Source organism: Vanessa cardui, chromosome 2 (assembly GCF_905220365.1).
Source record: "Vanessa cardui chromosome 2, ilVanCard2.1, whole genome shotgun sequence".
Classification (NCBI taxonomy): domain Eukaryota; kingdom Metazoa; phylum Arthropoda; class Insecta; order Lepidoptera; family Nymphalidae; genus Vanessa; species Vanessa cardui.
The window spans coordinates 1,390,327-1,414,860 of NC_061124.1; the positions used below are offsets into that span (position 1 = coordinate 1,390,327).

General features: G+C 37.9%; 1 protein-coding gene across 4 annotated transcripts in view; it reads right to left on the reverse strand.

Annotated features, from left to right (window-relative positions):
- Positions 1 to 24,164, reverse strand: part of LOC124535176 (receptor-mediated endocytosis protein 6 homolog) — a 28,410-nt gene extending 4,246 nt beyond the window's left edge. The window contains exons 1-24 of one of the 4 annotated variants that reach the window (XM_047111302.1): positions 23,639 to 24,164; positions 22,519 to 22,742; positions 12,230 to 12,397; positions 11,546 to 11,758; positions 10,935 to 11,118; positions 10,259 to 10,456; positions 9,966 to 10,069; positions 9,661 to 9,783; positions 8,732 to 8,916; positions 8,300 to 8,411; positions 7,945 to 8,086; positions 7,556 to 7,662; positions 6,962 to 7,070; positions 6,733 to 6,856; positions 5,982 to 6,082; positions 5,354 to 5,437; positions 4,850 to 4,917; positions 3,896 to 4,031; positions 3,129 to 3,220; positions 2,367 to 2,543; positions 1,230 to 1,676; positions 770 to 903; positions 421 to 571; positions 73 to 184 (exon numbers count right to left, since the gene is read on the reverse strand). In XM_047111302.1, the coding sequence (XP_046967258.1) occupies positions 73 to 184; positions 421 to 571; positions 770 to 903; positions 1,230 to 1,676; positions 2,367 to 2,543; positions 3,129 to 3,220; positions 3,896 to 4,031; positions 4,850 to 4,917; positions 5,354 to 5,437; positions 5,982 to 6,082; positions 6,733 to 6,856; positions 6,962 to 7,070; positions 7,556 to 7,662; positions 7,945 to 8,086; positions 8,300 to 8,411; positions 8,732 to 8,916; positions 9,661 to 9,783; positions 9,966 to 10,069; positions 10,259 to 10,456; positions 10,935 to 11,118; positions 11,546 to 11,758; positions 12,230 to 12,397; positions 22,519 to 22,742; positions 23,639 to 23,935 (3,792 nt within the window). In that variant the 5' untranslated portion in view covers positions 23,936 to 24,164. Of the gene's footprint in view, positions 1 to 72; positions 185 to 420; positions 572 to 769; positions 904 to 1,229; positions 1,677 to 2,366; positions 2,544 to 3,128; positions 3,221 to 3,895; positions 4,032 to 4,849; positions 4,918 to 5,353; positions 5,438 to 5,981; positions 6,086 to 6,732; positions 6,857 to 6,961; positions 7,071 to 7,555; positions 7,663 to 7,944; positions 8,087 to 8,299; positions 8,412 to 8,731; positions 8,920 to 9,660; positions 9,784 to 9,965; positions 10,070 to 10,258; positions 10,457 to 10,934; positions 11,119 to 11,545; positions 11,759 to 12,229; positions 12,398 to 22,518; positions 22,743 to 23,638 lie in introns of all 4 variants that reach the window. The other 3 variants (XM_047111287.1, XM_047111295.1, XM_047111280.1) reach the window with 3 other exon arrangements.
- Between the last annotated feature and the right edge of the window lie 370 nt (positions 24,165 to 24,534).

Genomic DNA, 24,534 nt, shown 5'->3' on the forward strand with positions numbered 1-24,534 from the left:
CCGGATTAATTTGTTCGAAATATTCTTAGATTTGTTGTGCTGTGGTGTGGATATTATATTGTATCGACTCACATTGGGTACATATTCGACTGAGTGAAAGTCCGTGTTGGAGAGTACGACGCGCAGGCGCCGCTTCATACTGTTGAACACCTCGGGGTCGTTCAGATCGATCACGCCTTCGCTCCTGATAATAAAAATAATTCAAATCAAGATTATTTACTTAATGTGCTAGTTCGTTGAATTCGCTCGCAACTATGCCAATGGACCATACGACTATTTAGTTTTACAAAGTTAAAATTTCGAGTAGATTTTTTCTTTTATTGATATTATATGATTGATAGTAGATTAGGCTAGGCTTTGGAAAATAACTATTTCAATGAATAAAAGTGTGCATTGGCTGCGGGCGCGGGCGCGGCGTACCGGTCGGCGTCGTGCGCGAGCGCGTCGGGCGGCTCGTGTCGCGCGGGGCGGCGCGGCGCGCAGTCTCCCGCGCGCCGGTACTTGGCCAGGATCTCCTCCGAGCTCTCGCCCTCGCCCACCACCGGCTCCTCCTCCTCCGACACCTTAATGTCTAAAGCGAAACGTAACTGTGATTACGGGTTACCTTTTAACTTTATACACACTTAAGACATTTCATTTCCGTACATAGGATTCACGAAACTTTTCTGATTGTGCAAATCCTCATGTTCTACAAAGCAAAACATCTCGAGAGCTGCCATTATAATATTCACAGTGATTGTAACTGCTAATGTATAAAATATGGCGGTACCTCCTTGATGGTGCGATCTGCCCTTGTGACGGAACATCTTGATCTTGTGGAAGAGGTTACCACCGGAGCGCTTCACGTTATTCTTCAGCTCGTCCAAGTTGCCGACGAGTCCGTCTTCTCCCACTATACGCCTTCTACAGAACAACAACTTACTTGTACTTTCAATAGCTTATTTTTCTTATTTAATTTTGGGAATTTAGACACTTATTCCTAATCAGGCACGTCAGTCCTATTATCGCTTGTTTCTTTTGTTAAAACAACATCTATTATTTAAAGCTATTATATAGAATTCCTGAAGCATCCTACCAGGCTCTAATTAATATTCTGATTACTTTGAATTAATCCAACAAACAAACATGCTTTTAAATTAAACTTCCACATTTATCACAATGACGAGACGAGAAGCAAAACTTTGAACCTTATAGTGCACAACTTAAGGATCATTTTCGCTCACACTGACCGCTGCGACTTCTCCGCCGTGGCGTCGAAGCTGATGCTCTTGGGGATGGCGCCGGTGGACGCCTTGGCGGGCGGCGGGCTGACCCTGCGCTCGGTCACGTTGTCGGAGTTCACGTCCTGGCTCGAGCTCTTGTCGGAGGCGCTGGTCTCCACGCTGTTCACCGACAGCGTGCTGAGCGACATGCTGCTCGGGTCTCGCTTCTTGTCGATCCTGGACGAGCTTATGTTCACTATGCTCGTGCGCAGCTCCGACTTGACGATCCTCGACGTGATGTTGTTCACGAGGTTGGAGGTGGAGATCGTGGCCGAGCTCATGCGCGTCATGAGGTCGGATATCGCGGACCGAGATTCGGCCTCCGGGCGGTCGGCCTCGACTCCGCCCTCGAACCGCCGGTCGTATTGCGACACGGACAGGGCGTTGAACGAGCTCTCGCTTGAGTTCAGTGATCTGTAACAAATATACTTCTTTGTAATAGCAAGATACACAAGCAATCGGACGTCTGATAATAGGACGTCAACTTTAACCGCTTACTTTAAATTTCCTATTCAACAACAACAACAGCCTGTAAATTCCCACTGTTGGGCTAAATGCCTCCTCTCCCTTTGAGGAGAAGGTTTGGAAAATATTCTACCACGCTGTTGCAATGCGTGTAGGTGGAATACACATATGGCAGAATTTTTATGACATTTGTCACATGCAGGTTTCCTCATGATGTTTTCCTTCACCGCCGAGCACGAGATGAATTATAAAGACAAATTAAGCACACGAATCAGCGGTGTTTTTCTGGGTTTGAACCCGCAATCATCGGTTAAGATGCACGCGTTCTAACAGCTGGGCCAACTCGGGCTATTCATAAATTTAAATCTTAAGTTAAAAAATAAATCTCAAAAACATTGATAGACAAGGTTTTTGGCCATACAATACTTAATACCTTGACTTTCATACATAGTATATGATTACAATTTTAGATAGTAGATTTTAGATAGAAGATTGTATTATTGCTGTTTCGATTTAAAAAAAAAATGTTGTGTTTATTGCCAGTTTATATTTAATATGATGACAATTAAAAAATAATATGTAATGTTCTGATTTTGATTTTTATTAATTTTGGTGATAATCAGAAAAAAGTACCGTTACCTGTCCATGAGATCATTGTCGTCGTAGGGCTTGGACGACGAGGGCATGTACTTGGTGGGGAAGCTGTCGTCCACCCACTGGCTGGTGGCGTCGGAGCCTCCGCCGGATATAGTGTTGGGTACCTCGACTTCGCCATCCCCCGTTCCCTCCGCCGTTGACTCGGTAGGAATATTCGTACTGAAAATATTAACTTATCAAATATATTGTCAAAAATTAATCATGACTATAGTACGACACAACTTAGACGTATCATCGGCAAAATTCGTAAAACCGATCACATCCGAATTAAGAACGCTATCCCAAACTATCAATATTTACTTCTTATGACGTGAATATAATCTTTACACGAACTTAATAACTTGTACTCTCATATGACCTAACATATTCGTCAATTTGATATGTCGATTTACATACTACAAAGAACTACAAAGGACGACAAAAAAATTTTAGTTAAGAAAAACAAATATGTATGTAGGTATATCAACAATTGTATACAATATACTATACTATAATTGATTTGTAGTTAAAATATATTTTATACATTCTAGAGACAAAAATGCATTAATTGTTAATCTCTAATACATACTGGACATATTAATGTGAATTAAAATAATGCAAAACTTAATGGGTCATGTGACCTTCAACAACTTGAAGAGCATAATATGTAATGTTGTCTTAGTCTACCCGTGACCACGCACGCTGTAATGTGCTCAAAACGTCGGGATGATAAAAATAATTAATATACGCGATTTAAATACTCACGCGCTCTGCGGCACGTAGTCGAATATGTCGCTGGGCAGCGCCGCCGACGCCGTCACGGGGCTCTCGGGCGCCGACGCGTAGCACGTCATCACCTGCGCACGCGCCAGCAAGCGTTACTTTCAGGGTAGCCACGAATCGGGATAAAGTCGGACAATGACTTTAAGGTGCGTGTGCGTACCAGACACCGTTAAAAATTGGTTGATAGATTTTAATTTGAAGCGTGTAAAAATCACAATTCAATTTAAAATAAATTGAACATAAATATAACATGAGTCGAGATGGCCCAGTGGTTAGAACGCGTGCATCTTAACCGATGATTGCGGGTTCAAACCCAGGCAAGCACCGCTGATTCATGTGCTTAATTTGTCTTTATAATTCATCTCGTGCTCAGCGGTGAAGGAAAACATCGTGAGGAAACCTGCATGTGAAAAATTTCATAGAAATTCTGCCACATGTGTAATCCACCAACCCGCACTGGAACAGCGTGGTGGAATATGTTCCAAATCTTCTCCTCAAGGGGAGAGGAGGCCTTTAGCCCAGCAGTGGGAATTTACAGACTGTTGTTGTGAACATAAATCCTTAACAATAAAGCTTAATGGTTTGTCCGACTATTTGGTTTTGAGATGTGTACATAAAGTATATTAAAAATATCTACGCAAACACGATACTGCACCTCGACTGGCAAAATCCTTTTCATTCAATTGTTTTTTACAGTCACCATGTTAAAACATATCATAGTTTGTAGTAGGGCCGTGCGCGATTCGTACCGGGTAGCCGTTGACGAGGATGCTCCTGCGGTTCTCGATGGGGTAGTGCGGGTGCGGGCGGTGCGCGTGCTGCGCCAGCAGGTCCAGCTCGCCGCCGCGGCACAGCGCCGCCGTGGCGCTCAGGTAGCCGCCGCTCCTAAGTATCGATACCACATATATATTTTTGATAACTTGATTTAAGTTTAATATTACAAATAATTTACTTGGTGGTAGGGCTTTATGCAAGCCCGTCTGGGTAGGTACCACCCACTCATCCGTTATTCTACTGCCAAATAACAGTACTCAGTATTGTTGTGTTCCCGTTTGAAGGGTGAGTGAGCCAGTGTAACTGCAGGCACAAGGGACATAACAACTTAGTTCCCAAGGTTGATGGCACATTGACGATGTAAGGAACAGTTAATATTTCTTACATGTCATTGTCTATGGGTGATGGTGACCACTTACCATCAGGTGGCCCATCTGCTCGTCCACCAACCTATACCATAAAAAAAAAATAATAATAAATAAATATGAGACAACATCACATACATCACTCTAATCCCAATGTAAGTAGCTAAAGCACTTGCGTTATGGAAGATCAGAAGTAACAACGGTACCACAAACACCCAGACCCAAGACAACATAGAAAACTTATGGTAATCTACATCGACTCGGCCGGGAATCGAACCAGGGACCTCGGAGTGGCGTACCCATGAAAAACGGTGTACACACCACTCGACCAGGGATGTCGTCAAAATAAAATAATTAAAAGTATATATAACAACAGAACTACTCAGTAAATATGAAAGCATTAGTAATAGGTGGTAGTTCACTTGATATATTTGTTAAATGACGATTTAAAAAGTGCTTGTAAAAGCCTACTTCAATAAAGTAAATATTTTCATTGAATACTTTAGTATTTTAGGTGATGAAATTTTATAAGGAAATGTTAGCATAAAGTGGTTCTGTATTCACCTGTTTGGAAGGTTTGACCGCGACGTGTGGCGAGGACTGCCGACGTCAGTTCTTTTCGCATTACCATTCTACAAGAAAATTATTTAAATTTTATTAGCGAACGAATGCCTTTAACACATTCTAAGTGGCATCAACGAGAAATTCAACAAGTTGGAAATTTTACTCGCAATAATGTTAAGTTTTGTGTGACCATAATTTATCTTGCTCCAATTTAGACTTTCATTAAAACGGGTGTTTCCAAACATTCAAACAAACTACTGAACAAATAAATATTTATCTGCACTAGTGTTTTTAAAAAAACAGTTGATGGAATTTAATGAACTACCCAATTCGTTTTATCTGAAGATTTAAAAAAACATCCTCTAGCAGCAGTACAATTGTTCATATTTATTGTGTGGACAGTACTAAAATATGTCCAAATTTTTTTTTCGAAAGTAATGTTTGGACAGCAGTCGGTAGAAATGTTCTAGAATTGTCAGGAGGGGGGGGAGGTCCGGGGCGTACCGCTCGCGCGTCGTGCTGCGAGGCGCGGCGCGGCCACGACGTGTCGGAGCGCGCCGCCACCGACACGCAGTCGTCCGTGTCCACCTGCCGCACACACGACAGCTCACATTAGACACACACTCCCACGCGATCCGCTGAGCGCTACTAGCTCAGCTATATATATTGTGTACTTGGAACAGTGTTTGTTTATTATATCTTATTATAATACTACAATATTCCACTAAAATTTCATTGACATTCAAAATGCTGTATTTTTACAAGACCGCATTTTTTTTAAATGTACAATAGAATACTCAATCAGTAATATTGTGTCAATTTGTTTATCCTTTGAACCTGTGATTGTGGTTGGAATAACCATAAATACCGAATGTGAAACATCCAGTCATGAGTGCGCATCATACTGATGAATGAGGACCAATCTTTTGTGTGCTTGTTTCGATCCTAATCCATTTTTGAACTTCTCAAGAATTATCCTAGGAATCGTTCCGAATAAGAGATATCTTTATTTGAATGTCTTGAGGGCAAAATGTAATTTTTTTTACATAATTATCAACAAACAAATTATATAGATCGCGCGTCACTTCGCCTGTATCACGATACCAATTATTACAGAAGCCAGCGTTCTCACCTCCGTGTTCCGGTCGCTGTCTGAAGCGAGCAGGTCCATACTCCAGGCGGACTCGCTGGCCGTCTCCGACACATCCGGTGCGACGGTATTATTAGCATTACCTGCTTAAAAAATAAACATAATTTACTACTTAGCGTTTGCGGACGAGCATATGGGCCACCTGATGGTAGGTGGTCATCACCGCCATATATTGGCGCTGTTAGAAATGTCAACCATTCCTTACATCGGCAATGCACCACCAACTTTGGGAACTAACATGTTATAAATAAATAATAAATAAATAAATATGAGACAACATCACATACATTGCTCTGATCCCAATGTAAGTAGCTGAAGCACTTGTGTTATGGAATATCAGAAGTAACGACGGTACCACAAACACCCAGACCTCAAGACAACATAGAAAACTATTGGTAATCTACATCGACTCGACTGGGAATCGAACCCGGGACCTCAGAGTAGCGTACCCATGAAAACCGGTGTACACACCACTCGACCAAGGAGGTCGTCATGTTATGTCCCTTTTGCCTAGTTCCTGTCCAGTCCGGGAACACAATAATACTGAGTACTGCTGTTTGGCGGTAGAATATATAATGAGTGCGTGGTACCTACCCAGACGAGCTTGCACAAACCGCCAAGTATTATATGCTCATTATTGAATGTATATGAACTTGATGCAATATATTTTCAACAAGTTTAAATATCGAAACGACTGATGTCAAAAAATAACTCGTATAGTGCTCGCACTGACCGTGTCCGGCGGCCACCTGCGTCTGCTCGCAGGAGTCGCCGATGGTCTCGGAGTCGGAGGCGAGCACGTCCGTGCTCCACGTGTCCGACATTATGCTTATCGTCTCGTCGCCCTCGAGCAGTTTCTGCGCATAAGGAACACGTTATGATTAATTATATATATCTCAATATTACTTGGAACTATTTCATATTAAGACGATATATTTATATATATGTATGTTTAAACTGACCTTGATTTCGAATTTGCAAAATTTATCTTCAATATCGTTTCGCGTCTGTTTCAGTAGTTTAGCTTGAGCGGCGCTGGCCGCCTGGCTTACTGGAGCATTTTGTTGAGTCCTACATTGGGAAAAAAATTAAAAACATGTGCATATTAAATACTAGAATCTCACGCGGCTTTGCACACACTTTAGGGTGTTCGTTGTCATGTGTCAATCAAAAATGTTCTTTCTTCGAGTTCAAATTGGCTTCATACCAAATTTCATTAAATTCGTTTCAGTGGTTTGGTTGTGAAAGAGTGACAGACAGACAGATAGAGCTACTTTCACATTTATAATATTAATAATAATAATATAAATTTACTACTAATTATCCGCCTGGCTTCACACGGTGCAATTTATTAATAAAATAAAATATATGACATAAATATAGAATATATACGTATCGTATTATAACACTCGGGAATAATATAACTTTATACTAGAGAAAAAAAATTAAATCAAACCTTTACTAGCCTAAATAAAAACATACAAATATTTCTGTACAATAATATTAGTACTATTTTTTCCATACAACGGTCTAACTTCCACGTTAAGAGCGCATACCGTCGGGACTGGGCGTCCCCCGCGGCGTCGCCGTCGGTGACCTGCGACGACGGCGTCTCCCGCCCCGAGATGTTGGGGCTGCCGCGCCCGCTCACGTTGGCCGACACCTGACACATCACGACTCTCAACACACATGCACACTTGAAAGAGGTATACATACATACATAGTTTGAAATTCTTTCTTATTGTTGGAATTTCCTTGCTTTTGTTTTATTATAGTTGATAGCGTTAGTTTAAAGTTATGAAAAATATAAAAATATTTTCGGCCTTAAATTCACAATAAAAACTTCTTGACAGATATTGGGAAATAAAGATTGGGTGAAAAGAACAAATTTGAATGTAGATTCTTTTATAAAAAACGTAAAGTGTCAAGTAAATATTTGGCTCACCATGTCCGACAGGTTGTCATTCTGGTCCTCCGTCTCCAGCTCCAGGCTGGACGTAACGCTGTGGTTGGACGCCGCCTCCGACACGGCCTCCAGGTTGTCGGAAGTGTTTCCGAGCGACACTTCGTCGTGTGACACCGAGAACCTGTTCGTGGACGAATTTTCGGATATTTTTTAATAAATAACTACGCGTGAACGTTTAACTGCACGCACTTAACTGTGGGTTAGTGGATAGACATGTATTCTTTACGATGTTATCCTTCATCGCAATGTATGGTAACGATTAGTGGATGATGATATCGATTTTATTTAGAGTCGATTGTGATTACAAGCGAGGGTGGACAATAGCGGTACAAACCTGGTCCGTTTCTGCACGGGCGCGACGGATCCGGTCGGAGCGAGCGCCCCGCCCACCTCCGCGTCGCCCTCGCAGTAGTAGCACTCCAGCACCTTGGACTCCGGTTCCAGACCTGATGACAGCAAAATATATATGTCATTTAGTATTTACATAACATTAGGTTTAATTCATATTAGCTTTTATGAAGTTATTTAAATAAAAATGACAAATTATTAATTTATGTAATGCGTGTGACAGTAAGTTAAAGTGAAAAGCTGTAGGATATTTTACACTATAATTAGTGTATAATGTACAAACTATTGCATTAAATCTCCTGCTCATCGCACACACACACACACACACACACTATTGCAGTTTGCATTTTAGGTAACATGAAATACAGAACAAAAATAAGTGTTTTTAGTCATATTAGTGAGAGCGTGTCAGACTGACCGACATAGTCCTGCTCGTCGACGCTGGCCAGCTTGATGACGAGCACCTCGGGCTCGTCGCGCTCGGCGGCGCGCTCGTCCGACGACGCCGAGCGCGGCAGGCGCGCCTTGCCCACCTTGCTGAGTATACCGCGCCTGCCATGCCCGTTCTCCGACAGCGTGTCTTTAGTATCGGTTGGAGACGATCTGCTGGATAATAGTCAAACATTAGTAACCGGATATATATAATTTCTCGCAGTAAGCAGCTAGTTATTTAATTTCTTTGTAAGTAATAGATAGGTGGGTATTTAATTTCTTTGCAAGTAATACTTGGTGGTAGGGCTTTGTGCAAGCCCGTCTGGGTAGGTACCACCTACTCATCAGTTATTCTACCGCCTAATAACAGTACTCAGTATTGTTGTGTTCCGGTTTGAAGGGTGAGTGAGTCAGTGTAACTACAGGCACAAGGGACATAACATCTTAGTTCCCAAGGTTGGTGGCACATTGACTATGTAAGGAATAGTTAATATTTCTTACAGCGTCATTGTCTATGGGTGATGGTGACCACTTACCATCAGGTGGCCCATCTGCTCGTCCACCAACCTATACCATAAAAAAAATAATAAATAAATATGAGACAACATCACATACATCACTCTGATCCCAATGTAAGTAGCTAAAGCACTTGTGTTATGGAAGATCAGATGTAACGAAGGTACCACGAACACCCAGACCCAAGACAACATTGAAAACTTATGGTAATCTACATCGACTCGTCGGGGAATCGAACCCGGGACCTCGGAGTGGCGTACCCATGAAAAACGGTGTACACATAGTTAATATTTCTTACAGCGTCATTGTCTATGGGTGATGGTGACCACTTACCATCAGGTGGCTCATATGCTCGTCCGCCAATCTATAACATAAAAAAAATATAATGAAAGAGATTACCTCAGCGCGGAAAAATCGGGCATCTTTCTCAGCAGGTCGTGCAGCCTCGCGCGGTAGTTGGGCTCGTCGGCCGCCAGCCGCGCCGTCAGACGCGCCTCGCCCTCGTCCGGTTCCACGGGCTCGCTGGCGATTTTATTATTCGTGTGAAATTATCCTCGGTCATTTTCATTAATTCACCAATTATATTATAAACTTTTGCACGTACGCAAAACGTACGCAGGTATCAGATCGTCATGTGGAATGTAGTACTAGTGAAAGTACTATTGCAGTTCCATTTAAAATTAATTGGTCGTAAGATCCCTTACCTGAAACCGGATTCTTCGGCATTCTGTGAATTGCTGGTGTTTTCGTCGTTACCGTTCTGAGTGTTGTTGTTCAGTTTCGATGATATTCTTTTAAGGAATGTTATCTGAAACAATATTAAATTAATGTACTTTTAGTTTGAACCAATTTAATAAACATAAAATTTGGGATCAGAAGTTAGCCAACTAAACGAAAACATAATCAGGTCTTTAGAATGAATGAAATAGCAGATCGAGTCGTGTGTGACGTCATCGGCACATGCAGAGCGAGAGGTGAGATGTGTCACGTGTCTCACCAGCAGGTGCGCGTCGGGCGCGGTGTAGAGCGCGGCGGCGGCGCGCGGCGGCGCGTCGGTGCGCGGCGCGGGCGGCGCGGGCGCGGGCGCGGGCGGCGCGGGCGGCGGCGCGCTGCCCTCGCCCGACACGCCCTCCACCAGCGACCACACGCACGAGCGCTCGAACTTCATGTACAGGTCGCGCACCTTCGGGTCCACCTGCCGCCACGATTGATAATTCATTTATAAAACATCTTAGTATCAGCCAGTAGCGTAGCGCACACCGGCAAATTAGACAGCTGGATCAAAAAAATACGGAAACGATACAAACTTATCACGTACGTAATATTCTTCAAAAACAACTCGAGAAGCGATGGTTTTGAGATCATAAATAAATCACAATTTAAGGTGATCCACGAATCGTATTTTCAACATCACCAAGGGTAGGATATGTTAATAGATAAGAAGAAGAACAGATATAAAATAATTATGTATTCACAAAAAAATAGTTTTTAATGCTTATGATAGTGATGACATACTTCCATCAGTTAATTGGGTCATATAATTGGTCATAGGTCTATATAACTTTTTGTCTTTGAAAATTTTAATAGCTTGTTAATTTATCAATATTTTTTTTCAATAAGTGGAAATGTTCAGAAAGGTACCCGAATCATATTAACACTAAACAGTCACTCACCTCCTGGTACCTGGCCAGACAGAGCATCTGAATGATCTGCGCCACCTGTATGAGGTTGAAGCGCGCGATGTACGACACGGGCACCTCGATGACGCCGTGCGCCTCGGGGTTCACGATGGCCGGGCAGATGAAGTTGCTCAGCACCAGCTCCGTGCAGATGGCGTGGATCTCGCGATCGGTTGTCCTGCGGACGGAGGGCCGGACTTCATGTCGTTTGCATATTAGGTCGTAATGTGACAATTTAAACCCAGTTTAGTAATTTTGTGTTCATGTTTGAATGTTGCGTGTGACTATTACTTACGCACAAGAGACATGACGTCTTCATTTTTAAGATTTGTTACACATTTTCGGAGATTTTTAAGCCCAATTTTACATTTTTCACAATTTGCTGAGCCATTTGCCCGTCCTAACTATTATAAAAACAATTTATCCACTAAGCTACTTCAATACCATTTATTTGTCATTTGTTTTATCTATTACTATTAAATCTCTTTTAAGGATAGACATTCGAATATTACATGTTTGAATGTTTTCGATTTTCGTTAAATATCTTATTATATTGAACTATCCAAAATGTTTCTGTAATATGTTTTGTACAAATCTGCAAATACCTTGTGTTTTGTTTCAGAAAATGAACGATCTGCTGCAAAACCCAGGCGATGGTTGCGGGGAAGTTGGCCCAGTGCTCTTTCAGCGACACGATGAACTTGTTGGTGAGGTTGTACAGAGATTGCACCGTCCACTTCCGGTAGCGCGCCACTTTAGCGTTGTATTCACTGCTGTTAGTCTGGCCGAACTTCTTGAGGCGGTCGGGTGGGGAGAACCTAGGAGCAAATTACCAGAAATATAATTACACAATATTGTGATCATTTTATAGATATTGATATTTTATTTATTATCTTATTGATATAAGAACGATCTCTTCCAGGCCAAAGATGAATATGATATCATATTACCCTTTCAAGAGAAACGACAAGATTTGAACGAATTTAAAAGATTTATCGGCTAGCTTTCATTGCCTTACATCAAGGAGCTTAGTTTAGGTACCATTCTTGGGTTTTTTAAAAAAAAATCTATTAACAAAATTTACAGAATCGACTGTTATGACACCTGAAGGCGTTTGTGGCGTATTGCCCCAATAGCTCCAGCTTTGATTGAGTGATTGCGGGAAAGAACACAGACATTTAGCGTTCACTTGAGAATGATACATCCTAAGTACCCCAACCATGGAGGTCAGGGTACTTAGGTAGTAGGTAGGTAGGGAAAGGTTACGACAATTACTGGAAGAACTTTACCTCTCCATGGCCTTATCGGGATCGATGTCCAGAAAGAACTCGTCCTCGTGCAGCACCGCCATCACAGGGGCATGCAACGCTTGCACCAGGAACTGTCGAGCCGGCGAGTGGTTGTCCCGGAACACCGCGTACAGAGACGTGAGCGCGCTCTTGCTTGTACGAAACAATCTGTCATAAGAAATATCAGCATTCATTGTATGTTTCATATTAAATATATATAAAAATAAAATTTAACTTTGGTTGCAAATGTCTGTACTATGTGTGGCAAGACTATTATCTATGGCTGTTCGTTGTTGTAACTAAGTGTTCTTGCTGTGAATAAATAAGTTATCTTAACGTGATTAAAGAATCGTTTTTTAATTGAAACCCAAAAACCATCATTTCATATATTTGAAATAGCACATATTACAATAGAAAACGTATAAGGTACTGTAACAAAAATAAATAAAAATCTAAAATATAATTTAATAGTTTTTGTCTGCGGAGTCGTTCGCCTGTCAGTGAAGCTGGTGTGGGGTTGTTTTTAAAGAAGTATTCACTAATTCCGAGATAAAAATTGTACGAGCTAGTCTATACCAAAATCAATCCCTAAAATTCAATTCAGATTCGTTAAGCCGTTCTGGAGCTGATCGAGTAACAAGCATCCATCCTTCAACTTTCGTTATTTTAATTAATATTAAAATGTAATATTTAAATAGCTTTATGGAAAAGGAAAAACAAGCATTTTTTTAATGGATATTTTTCAAGTTATATTATAAATTGAAATCTATCATCGATTCGCACTGTATGTACTTTTTTTATTAATGACATAAAGCATTATTTACATATATACCTTGAAACACAAATACATTTTATATTATCTTGTGTATTTGAGTGGCATGTCTTCTATAAAAATCTACTAATACTGAATTCAAGCTGTAGTAAATACAGACTAATGGATAGAATATATGATAGTCAGTTTGAGTTAACAAATTTTCCTTACGCTGTTCATGGAACAGCCCTACAATTATGTAGTTACCTAACTAAATAAAATACATAATAATACTCTTATAGAATGTACAATCTTGGTTTATGGGAAAATATACATTAAGCACGTTTTAAACTTGGAACGTTTCAGATAACTAGTTGAACGTGTTTCAGTGATAATTTAAAGAAACATTATTCACTAAGCCGATTCAGTAGCACTAACGCGAAAACATTTATTAACACCGAACCATTCGTTCGTACTTTCATAAATTACTTCCCAGAGAAAGTGACAACTTTCGATTTCATATATCATTTGTTTAATGATAATAACGAACGGACGTTTCGTGTGAATCTTTATATTAACACTGCGTTCCCCTTTACGGAAAAACGCCGGTCAATTTGTACATTTTATTGAGCTGGAAACATTAAGCTATTTGACCCGTGTGTCATACGCGGCTGTTATGTGTTGCTTCGTATCTACATATAGGTATTGAAGGATTAAAAGCACACACTTATGTTTTACTCTAATTTTGTTACATTTTCATGTACGACTGAAGATGTGAGTGGAAGGTAATAATATTTATGTCATAAATGAAGGTTTTATGACATAAATTTTATTTTTTATAAATGTTTCTTATCACCTTTATCCACTGACTCATCACACATCTATAAAATTGAAACGATGGCAGAAAATATCAAAAAAACATTCACACGAGAGTAACTTTTATTACAGGGTACAGTTTATGTACACAGATACCCTCAGGTCCCAGTGGTGACGATTATCTCAAACGATTAGGTTCTATCATGTTATATGTTTTCCAAATCAGCTTTAACAACACTCACGAGTATATTTGGTGTTTCTATTGTGCAAGGCCGGAACGAAACCAAATTGACTCATAATACGTCTGGTTGTGATACGATTAGTGGCCTTGATAACTCGGCCACGGTTGCATTGTCAAGCGAGACACAAGTGTGTACGGAAACACCGATGCAGAGGGCATTTTGGTCCAATCTAGGGGTTCACATTGGGGGTCAATGACTTTACGTGATTTCCCAGACACGACAGTCTAACATCCCCTTCCAAATTCGACACAACCACTGAGAATTCGTTTACAGTCAAAATAATGCATTGGTCTGAAATGGTATTAAAAGCTAGAATATCTTTATCTGCGTACAGCCATTGTTGGCTTGACAATGACAGGCGTATAAAATTAGATCAATGTTAAAATATCTGTTCGTGGACAATGAGTGTTTCAGACTAGCGAGTCGATTTTGTGATGTTATATTACATATTACGTATAGACAAAATATGACCTTGAAATACATCTACATTATCACCGGCATCGATCGCTCCATGTATTGATGGTCAGCGCCTATATTTAACCAATCGTTAACGGTAGTTGCGAAAGTTGTATGTTTGCTACCAAATGACGAAGCGTATACTATTAGCGATACTTTTATATCTATACTAGTCGTCGCCCGCGACTTCACTCGCGGTTTAGGGTGTTGGTTGTCATGTGTCAGACCAAAAAGCAGCCTATGTCCTTTCTTGGAATTCAAGTTTACTTCATACCAAATTTCAACAAATGCGGATCAGCAATTTGGTCGTGATAGAGCAACAGAGATACAAAACAGACAAGAGTTACTATCACATTTATAATATTAATATATGTAGATTTCTAAGTCTACCATCGATTAAATCAGCTAACTTGTAAACTTCGAAGTTGCCAAATGTAGCCGTTTTGTTATCGATTATTAAAGCTATTGAAAGTTGCCATTCAAATGGCATGGCATGCCAGTAATGTTCTTTACATTATTGGAATTTTATTCCAATTTGTATACATCTGAACATCACCCGATGCGCATGAACCCATTACTTGGTGTCAGGACTTTGTTCAAGTCCATCTGGGTAGGTACCATCATTCTACCGCTATTGGTATTGTTCTATTAAAGTTTGACCCAGTGCAACAGGCACAAAGAACATACCAAGTCAGTTCCCAAGATTGGTGGCGTATTGGCAACGGAAGGATTGTCTAAAATTTCTTATGTTTATGGGCAGTTTGGACCACGAACACCGGATGGATTCGTCAGTGCTTCAACCAATACAACAAAAACAGCCTACACTCAAAGCAAGCATTTAGATATTCTATTCGATTGCCGCTACTTTTACGGTTTTCGTGAATTGAACTTAAAATATTGTATTCATAATCAAGTATATGCGAATTTCCAAGAGTCGCTTGACGAAGCAGAACCCAGTGTGTGTCAACACAGTATTTTTACCATCGGGTACTGTAACCGGCTATCATGTTCCCTCAGGCAAAATACTTACTTCATATTTTATTCACTACATCTGCAAAACATTTAACAACAGCCAGTAAATTCCCACTGCTGGGCTAAAGGCCTCCTCTCCCTTTGAGGAGAAGGTTTGGATCATATTCCACTACGCTGTTCCAATGCGGGCTGGTGGAATACACATGTGGCACAATTTCTATGAAATTTGTCACATGCAGGTTTCCTCACGATGTTTTCCTTCACCGCTGAGCCCAAGATGAATTATAAACACAAATTAAGCACATGAATCAGCGGTGCTTGCCTGGGTTTGAACCCGCAATCATCGGTTTAGATGCACGCGTTCTAATCACTGCAACTCACATTCACTCGCAAAACATTTATAAATTCAATATTCAGATTCCTACAACGTATAGTCTTTTTTACTTTAAATGCATTTTATTTTATATATGTTAATAAAACTATTCCTTGGAAAAACAAATATATCTGTTAGTCGATCTGTGTTTACATTATACATACATACATATATATGTACATACAATTGTATTCAATACGTTAGTCGTTGAGTAAAGTAAAAACTGACATCGATACAGAACAGTCAAACAGACCGAAATAAGTTTTCTTTTTAAGTTAATTATTGTTTATATTTTAATTTTGTTTCACATTTTAATCATAGTTACAATAGCCTGGAGTAGCTCCAGCATACATTCAAAGCGCTGGAGTTCAGAAATACTAAGGCACCTAGGCAATACATTTCTCGGGCTCACTATGCCCTATCTCCCTAGGCAAAAGATAATCCGGCCCAGCATATATTACTCATGCGTAAAGCGGCATAAATACATTCGTTAATATCTGTATTGTAAATGTGACACAGTGATATGATGACGTCACGCTTCGCAATGGACAGTTTCACCTGTTGATTATCGTCGGCTATGACGTCATTCGTTTAATCTCCTCCGTAATAGAGGTCGTTAAGATGTCTTTATTGAATTTATTTGCAATCTAAAGCCAGTAAGATTTGAATCAGAGATATTTATATTTATTTATACATTTCTGTTAGGAATATTACATACTAGTAGAGAGTAGTTATTGTCTATGTCTAAACCTCATGTAAAGATTAGTTATTAAAATTATATAATAGTACTTATAATATATGACATTTGTCTATATGACAGTACACCAGAAGGCTATGTTAGACTAAGCCGGGTAGTACTACTAATTAATCATAATATAGTAATAAATATACATCATGACTAAAAACTCTATTGCTATAACTACATACATTCTTGTTTATTTTATTCTTGAAATTACTACATGGAGACAGAAGATATACTCTCTGAAAGTAAAAGGTCATATTCGCCTATAGATATTGGAATTTGGTACTGAACGAAACATAAGCAATTTCTTACCCCTTGTTGTATATGCACAATGGCTCATTTACCCTTCAAACTTAAACTCAGTAATACAAATAATTGTTATTTTGAAATAGTATTTAAATTATGAGTGGTGATCAACCACGTCTTAGATAAAAACCAAATCCGCCTGATATTTTACGATACTTATGTTAACATCATCATTACATAGCACAAAACAAAGTAGCTTACTGCCGGCTGTCCCTATGTAAGCTTAGATCTTTAAAATAACGCAACGGATTATGATACATACGTTTCTTTTTAATAGACAATGAACCGAGACGAGGATTTTGTGAAAAGCTGATAATTTTAGAAGTTTTTATTGTGATTTCGTTAATAAACATATTCTGTAGTATATTTAATATGATTATTGCACCCGTGAAGCCGGGGCGAATATAACATTTATTGAAGACAGTTAGAAAAGGCTCTTTTATTTATCAATAAATAATTATTTATATAAATATAACTTTAACAAACATAATCTGCTTATAGTAAACAATTTGGCTTCACGAGGGGTCGCTCGACTACAGACGCTGGTATCGAGCTTATTAAGAATATCTATGAATCCTGGGAAGAGTCACGGGATGCCTTAGGGATTTTCTGTGACTTATCCAAAGCCTTTGATTGTGTTCAACATGAGACTCTGGTCAGGAAACTTTATCACTATGGAATTAGAGAATGTGCGCTCGACCTTCTGACTTCTTATGTTAACAATAGAATTCAGAGGGTTGACGTTAAAGGAAAAAGGTCTCCTGGGGTCTCATTTGGTATGGGGGTCCCTCAGGGATCAATTCCTGGACCTTTTCTGTTTCTCACATATATAAATGACTTGCCCTTTCTTGTTGGGAACAAACATGATATAGTATTGTTTGCTGATGACACCTCCTTAGTTTTTAAAATTAATAGAAAACAGGTACAGTACGACGACGTAAACAATGCTATAGCTGATATAGTACATTGGTTTAGCGTAAATAATCTTAGGCTAAATAATAATAAAACTAAAATTGTGAAATTTAGTACATCAAATGTACAAAATGTAAAAGCCGATGTACTCATCAACGGGGAATCGATGGATCCAATTGATTCTGCTGAGTTTCTTGGCCTTACTGTTGATGCCAAGTTGCAATGGGGCCCCCATATTAACGGATTGGCGAGTAGACTGAGTTCTGCGACATTCGCGGTTTTTTTGACCGCGAATGATTTTAGATTATGTACCGATGCTGATACGGCTCGCTTAGTATATTTCAGTTACTTTCATAGTATAATGTCATACGGTATTGTGCTGTGGGGAAATGCAGCCGCTATCCATACCATATTTGTGCTACAGAAGAGGGCTATTCGCGCAATCTATAACCTAGGAGCTAAAGAATCGTTAAGGAATAAATTTAAAGATATCAAGATATTAACTGTTGCTTCTCAATGTATATTCTCTAATGTTAAGTATGTACGAAAAAATATTAATGATTTCATGAGAAAATGTGATACTCATAACATTGGTACAAGGAACAAACACAAACTTGTTACTCCTGTTACTCGACTACGTAGAGTCAGTAACTCCTTTCTGGGGCAATGTATACGGTTTTACAACAGGATCCCAGAAAGCGTTCAAAATGCCTCTGTTGCCAAATTTAAAAAAAAATTTAAGGAACGCTTGTGTGCAAAAGGTTACTATACAATTAATGAGTTTATGATCGATAGCACACCTTGGGAATGAAACGATCGCCTCCTGGCTATTTCATCTCATATTAAATTGTTTATTTATATAATACATAGGACAAACAAAAAAAAAACCCGCTGAGTTTCTTTCGCCGGTTCTTCTCAGGTCAGGGTATTTTCTTTCCGAACCGGTGGTAGTGTTTCAATTGACCATCAATAAGAAAGTGTAATGCTTCTATATTGAATAAAGTTATTTGAGTTTGATTTGAAAAAGAGTAAGTTTAGAAAAATAAAGGCGTGATTATACGATTAAATAAATTTTGTAATTAAATAGAGTAAAATGACGATTCAAAAGTGCTTGCAACACTGTGCCTAGTTGAGCAAAGTTTGTTTTGATTTTGATTATGATTTTTTGATTTTATCTTTATGAATTTTAAATTAATCATCTAAGCGTCTTTAAATGTAACATGTCATTAAAAGTTAAGATATGCAAAAAACTTACAGGTATTATACAAAAGGCGAATCTAATTTTAAACAATTTTACAAATTACACTATCAGTGTGTAGTTATTTGTGAAATAAGTATTTTACTACTTCCGTTGAATGTTATATCAGATAGCTGTAAAATAGAGGAAAGTTGATAACACATCCTGGACAATTACATAACATTAAATCGATACATATAAAATTGAAGTTTGTCTGTGATTTCAATGTAATATATTTTTAATAATTTGAACCAAATAGCTCTCAACTTACATGTAGCATCGGCAAATTCAATAAAACTGATTACTGCCGATTTATACAACCAATAGTATTAATTCCTTATCGTGCTATATTCGCCGTCGCTAGATTCTCGCGTTAGTTAAACCCGAGATAGAAAGTGCATGTAAATCGACGTGTCAAATTGAAGAATATATTATGTCATGTGATATTACAAGTTATTACGTTTGTGTAAAGATCATATTCACATAAGAAATGAATACTGACAATTTGGGATTGCGTTCTTCATTTGGATTTGATCGGTTTCACGAATTTTGCCGATGCTACATGTAAGTTGTGTCGTACTATAATTTGATGCTGTCTATTTTTCCGAAATAAACTTCAAAATCGATAAAAATTAAAAATGTATTTATTTTGGCATCGTTTTGTCCTTATTTCATCAAAAACTTAATTTATTGCTATTTTAGACGTATAAGTAACAATAATCTATTATAACTAAACACTATTTCTAGGGTTTTATTGAAACCCCCCTAGGATAGGATAAAAGCCATTATCTTTCTATCATTAGTAGATTAAAATTTTCTATAATTCCATATATATAATGCATATTAAAGTCGCACAAAACAGCGGGACATGTTTATTAACAGCAGTAGTAATTTAAAACGATAATAAATGTTGCCATTTAAATGTTTTAATTACACAAATTGAAATTTAATTCAGGTGCTTTTATTTAAACAGACATTACTTTCTCTTTATAACAATTTCTTCAGTGATCTTTCAGTTCATTTTTGCAGTTAAATGCATGGTTGGAATATTCTTACAAATTTCAACACCAATTGTAACAGATTGTTTAAAATATGAAAGTGTTCTCCGCCCGGAAGTCTAGAAGCCAACCCGTCTAACCGAGACTCAGGCATTAAATTATTTGTAAATATAATTGTTTTTAATTAACATCTTCCAACAATGTAATTAATTAGATATTACCAGTAGTCGCCTGTGGTTTCGCTCGCGTTTTAGGGTATTTTGTGTTAGGCAAAATTAACCCATGTCCTTTCTTGGAGTTCAAGTTTGCTTCATACCAAATTTCATCAAATTCGGTTCAGTGGTTTGGTCGTGGAAGACCGACAGACAGACGGAGTTACTTTCACATATTATACATATATTTCGAGCCGAGATGGCCCAGTGATAAGAACTCGTGCATCTTAACCGATGACTTCAAGTTCAAACCCAGGCAAGCACCACTATATATATGTGCTTGATTGTGTTTATAATTCATCTCGTGCTCGGCGGTGAAGGAAAACATCGTGAGGAAACCTGCATGTGTCTAATTTCATCGGAATTCTGCCACATGTGCATTCCACCAACCCGCATTGGAACAGCGTGGTGGAATACGTTCCTCCTCAATGGGAGAGGAGGCTTTAGCCCAATAGTGGGAAATTTACAGGCTGGTACTTTACTTTTTTTACATATATTTCACATGCATAATATTAACTAGGGACCCGCCCCGACTTCGCACAATTGCAATGCTGATACTAAATATACTGCAGACTGCAGTATGTCATACCGTGTTCACTCTTGAACTAATTTATCTATTAAAAAATAGCTGCTTCAAAATCCGTTCGGCAACATCAAAGATCTAAGGAGACAGCGGTAAACGACTATGTTATGATAATATAGATTATATTGACTCGTTTCTCTAGTGGTTGGATATAACGCTGCAGATCGGGAGATAATAACCTAAAAGTTATCGGGTTTTTACTTCAAAATAAAATCAGTAGCAGTACACGAACATTCCAGTATCTCGCAAAGTGCGTAAACCGTTCCAACGCTCGAATCTTTCCAGTCTTATTGACTTTGGTTTCCATCGGATTATGAGTGAGGGAATAGAGAGAGCAGAGATGACCTACTTTATAGAAAACGTACATCATAGCCGATGATTGCTGATTCAAACCTAGGCATCACTGAATTTTCATGCTTAATTTATATTTATACTTCATCTCGTGCTCGACGGCAAAGAAAAACATCCTGAGGAAACCTGGATGTCTAATTTCAACGAAATTGTGCCAAATGCAAATCCATTAACCCGCATTGGAGCAGCGTGGTGAAATTTCTTCCTAACCTTCTCGTCAAAAGGAGTTGATGCCAGCCCAGCAGTGGGCAATTTACAGGATGTACATGTTGCTATTGAAAGTAACTATACAAATACATTCTGTATTTGTATTTGCACACACTAGGCATGGGCGGTTATCCTAATTTTGTGACGTCGATTATATAACGGATATTTGGATTTGAATATTAGATGTTGCCCTGTCTTTGTATAAATTTACATTGTACTTCAGTTTCTCACTGATAGGTTACTGTAAAGTTAAAGAAAGGGCGAAAATTTCATGAGTTTAATATTGTCGCGCTTTGGACGCGTCTAACGTACAAAAATTACATACATTAATAGTTTTTTGGATGCGGTGAAAACGGTTATTCGTCAAGATCAAATCGATGAAATCTGAAATTCCGTCGATTTTAGATCTGTTTCAGTATATCGGACACATGCATAGCACACACACACACACACCCTTCCTCTATAATATGTCCGGCATAGTTGTCTTGCTTGAGAATAGCTGCCGAGCCTAAAATCGGTCAGACATTATGATGACTCTAAATTGGTGAATAAGAGTAATAGCTGACAATAAAATTACTACTACTATTAAATTCAGAACAAGCGGTAACTTTACATTTGGTTTAATCTTGTTAAATGTTGAATAAATAAGGTTGTAAAAGCTTACTTGGATAAAAAACAGTTTGGCAGATTCGGCTATCTAATTAATATCTATATGATATTTGACATCGTTCCTAGGGTCTATGGGTCATTCTGCGCGAGTTCAACTTCATTTAATATACCACATCTAATAGTGTAATATCTACGTTAAAAAGATGTTAAGCAAAATATATATGTAGAAGCGTCAAAAAGTCTATTAAAGACTTTTTTTTATCGTGTATACTGGCGACGTCAGTACGACGTGGAACAAATGACAGCGAAAAAAAAGGATATTTTAAAGAATATCGAAAAGAAATATATTACAAATGTGAATGACTAAACTTATATTTTGAATATCATCATGCCTGATAACAAGCTGATGCCTGATTCCTCGTTATATATATATATATATGTAACTCTTTTGCCTAATTTCAAGGTTATTAATTATAATTAGAGAATTTACATTTATATTATTTATTTAAAGTACGAACTTACTTTCTTGGGTCACTCGAAGGAGCCATTTGGTGTTTGATCAAAGATCGTAAGACTGCCAAGAGCCTCCCCCTGTCTGCTGGTGAACGACAGCTACCATAAAGTCCAGCCACTAGGTTTGAAGGTAGACTTGCTGGCATATGGCTCTCTCCGAGCATGAGACATAGAGCCATAAGATTGGGAGTGTCTCGGAGCCATCCCAAGAGTTCCCCTAGGGCCTGTACCTCCTGTATTACGAAATAAATTTACTTTATAAACAATTAATATGCATCACAATGACTTATGTTAACTTTTGATCCATTAATTAAGAGATAGTGTTACAAATATCTACTCAAATTCATCTGCTAATATGTGTGGGTCAATGGATTCTAAACTAATCTTCCCATTATGCTGACATCTTAGGCCAAATATTTAGTACTAGTGTACAGAATGTTGTATTGAACTCAAACAAACATTACTAAGCATAATTAGTGTTTATTACTCATCTTTTGTCATAGTGTGGACAAAGTACAATGTAAAAAATACATATTTTATTAAATTTCATACAATTTAAAAATCTTTGGAAGCTTAGTTCTTTAGATAAGTATAAGTCAATCAAAAAAATTATTAAAACTCAACTGTAGGCTACACTACCGAGAGTTGGAATAAACAATATTTATTACGGTAGTGAAAATTGAAAATGCTTATTTCCAAAATTTGGCAGTATACATATATAGTATATAAGTTTTAAAATAGAATAGTGTTGCATTAGAAATAAGATATATTAATCAAGCTAAAAAATTGAATTTAATATGTAAAGGTAATGTTTGTTTATTTTTATTCTTTCTTTGATTTCAATATGCTGAATGATTTTCTTTACTTAAAAATAATATAATGTATTAAAGAAGCCACAGAGCTAGTAAATATTTTCATATTAAATGCAAAAATAATAATATTTTAAATTTTAAGGAAGGACATGAAACACAACAATGTAATTTTATATCAATAAAAGGGGTGGATTTATGAAACTAAAGATCAATTAATCATAAAAAAACATTGGATTTATAATTGTATTGAGATAACTTTATTATTATGATAATGTCAATAATATGTATTAATAGTAGAAAGTTAAATAAGGACCTACCTTGTATTTTAAAACTTTATGAGCATCAATAAAAGTTGTGCCTTCAAGTAGACTTGCCCGCTGACAGGCTGCAATGGATTCAGCCTCACATCTTGATGTTACCAAATTTGTTAGATTTTGACGTTGTTGCGAGCATATCCAAGCAGCTTGAAGCAATTCCAAAACAGTTTTTTCCAGCTCCTCATTGAGATTATGAAGCAGCTGCCTCTCCGAGTTTATAAAGATCTTTTCTCTACGAAGTTGGTTCGCCAACTCCGCGATGTTCATACAGCCTTCTGACGATGACTGCATCATCATGCTTTTGATTATACACTTAGAAACAGTACATTTTATTGTAACACTTTAATTTTATCTCATTGTATTCAAAGAAAATATGATTATTTTATCGCATAAAACTATTACTATATTGGTGTTACGATTTTTATTTTAACTGTATCACACTCCACATTTCCAAGGAACAAAAACTGATTGTATTTATAACTTTTAGCGAATCGTTGCCCTTTTGAACTAAATAATTTTACACAATAATGTACTCTTTGATAATGTAGGTATTGAATACTTAGCAAAAGGCAAAACGAGAGTCGAGAAATGAATTAAAAATCAAGTTGAATGAAAGGTAATTTCGTTCATGAACAGCATTATAATTTGTAAGTTGCAACACTACAAGTAAGTGCCAGTTTTTTTTTTTATATACAAATTAAATATCAATTTTCTATACACATCCTATTTCAACAACAGTGATGTTGACATTAAATAAAAAAGTATTATCATTTTTTCAATAATCCAATTGTATTATGTAGACAAATTAAATAAAGAAAGTCACAAAAAGTAATATTTTTCAAATTTTGGATTTTATTACTTATCTGTAAGAATGAATGACAATTTGACTGAACGAT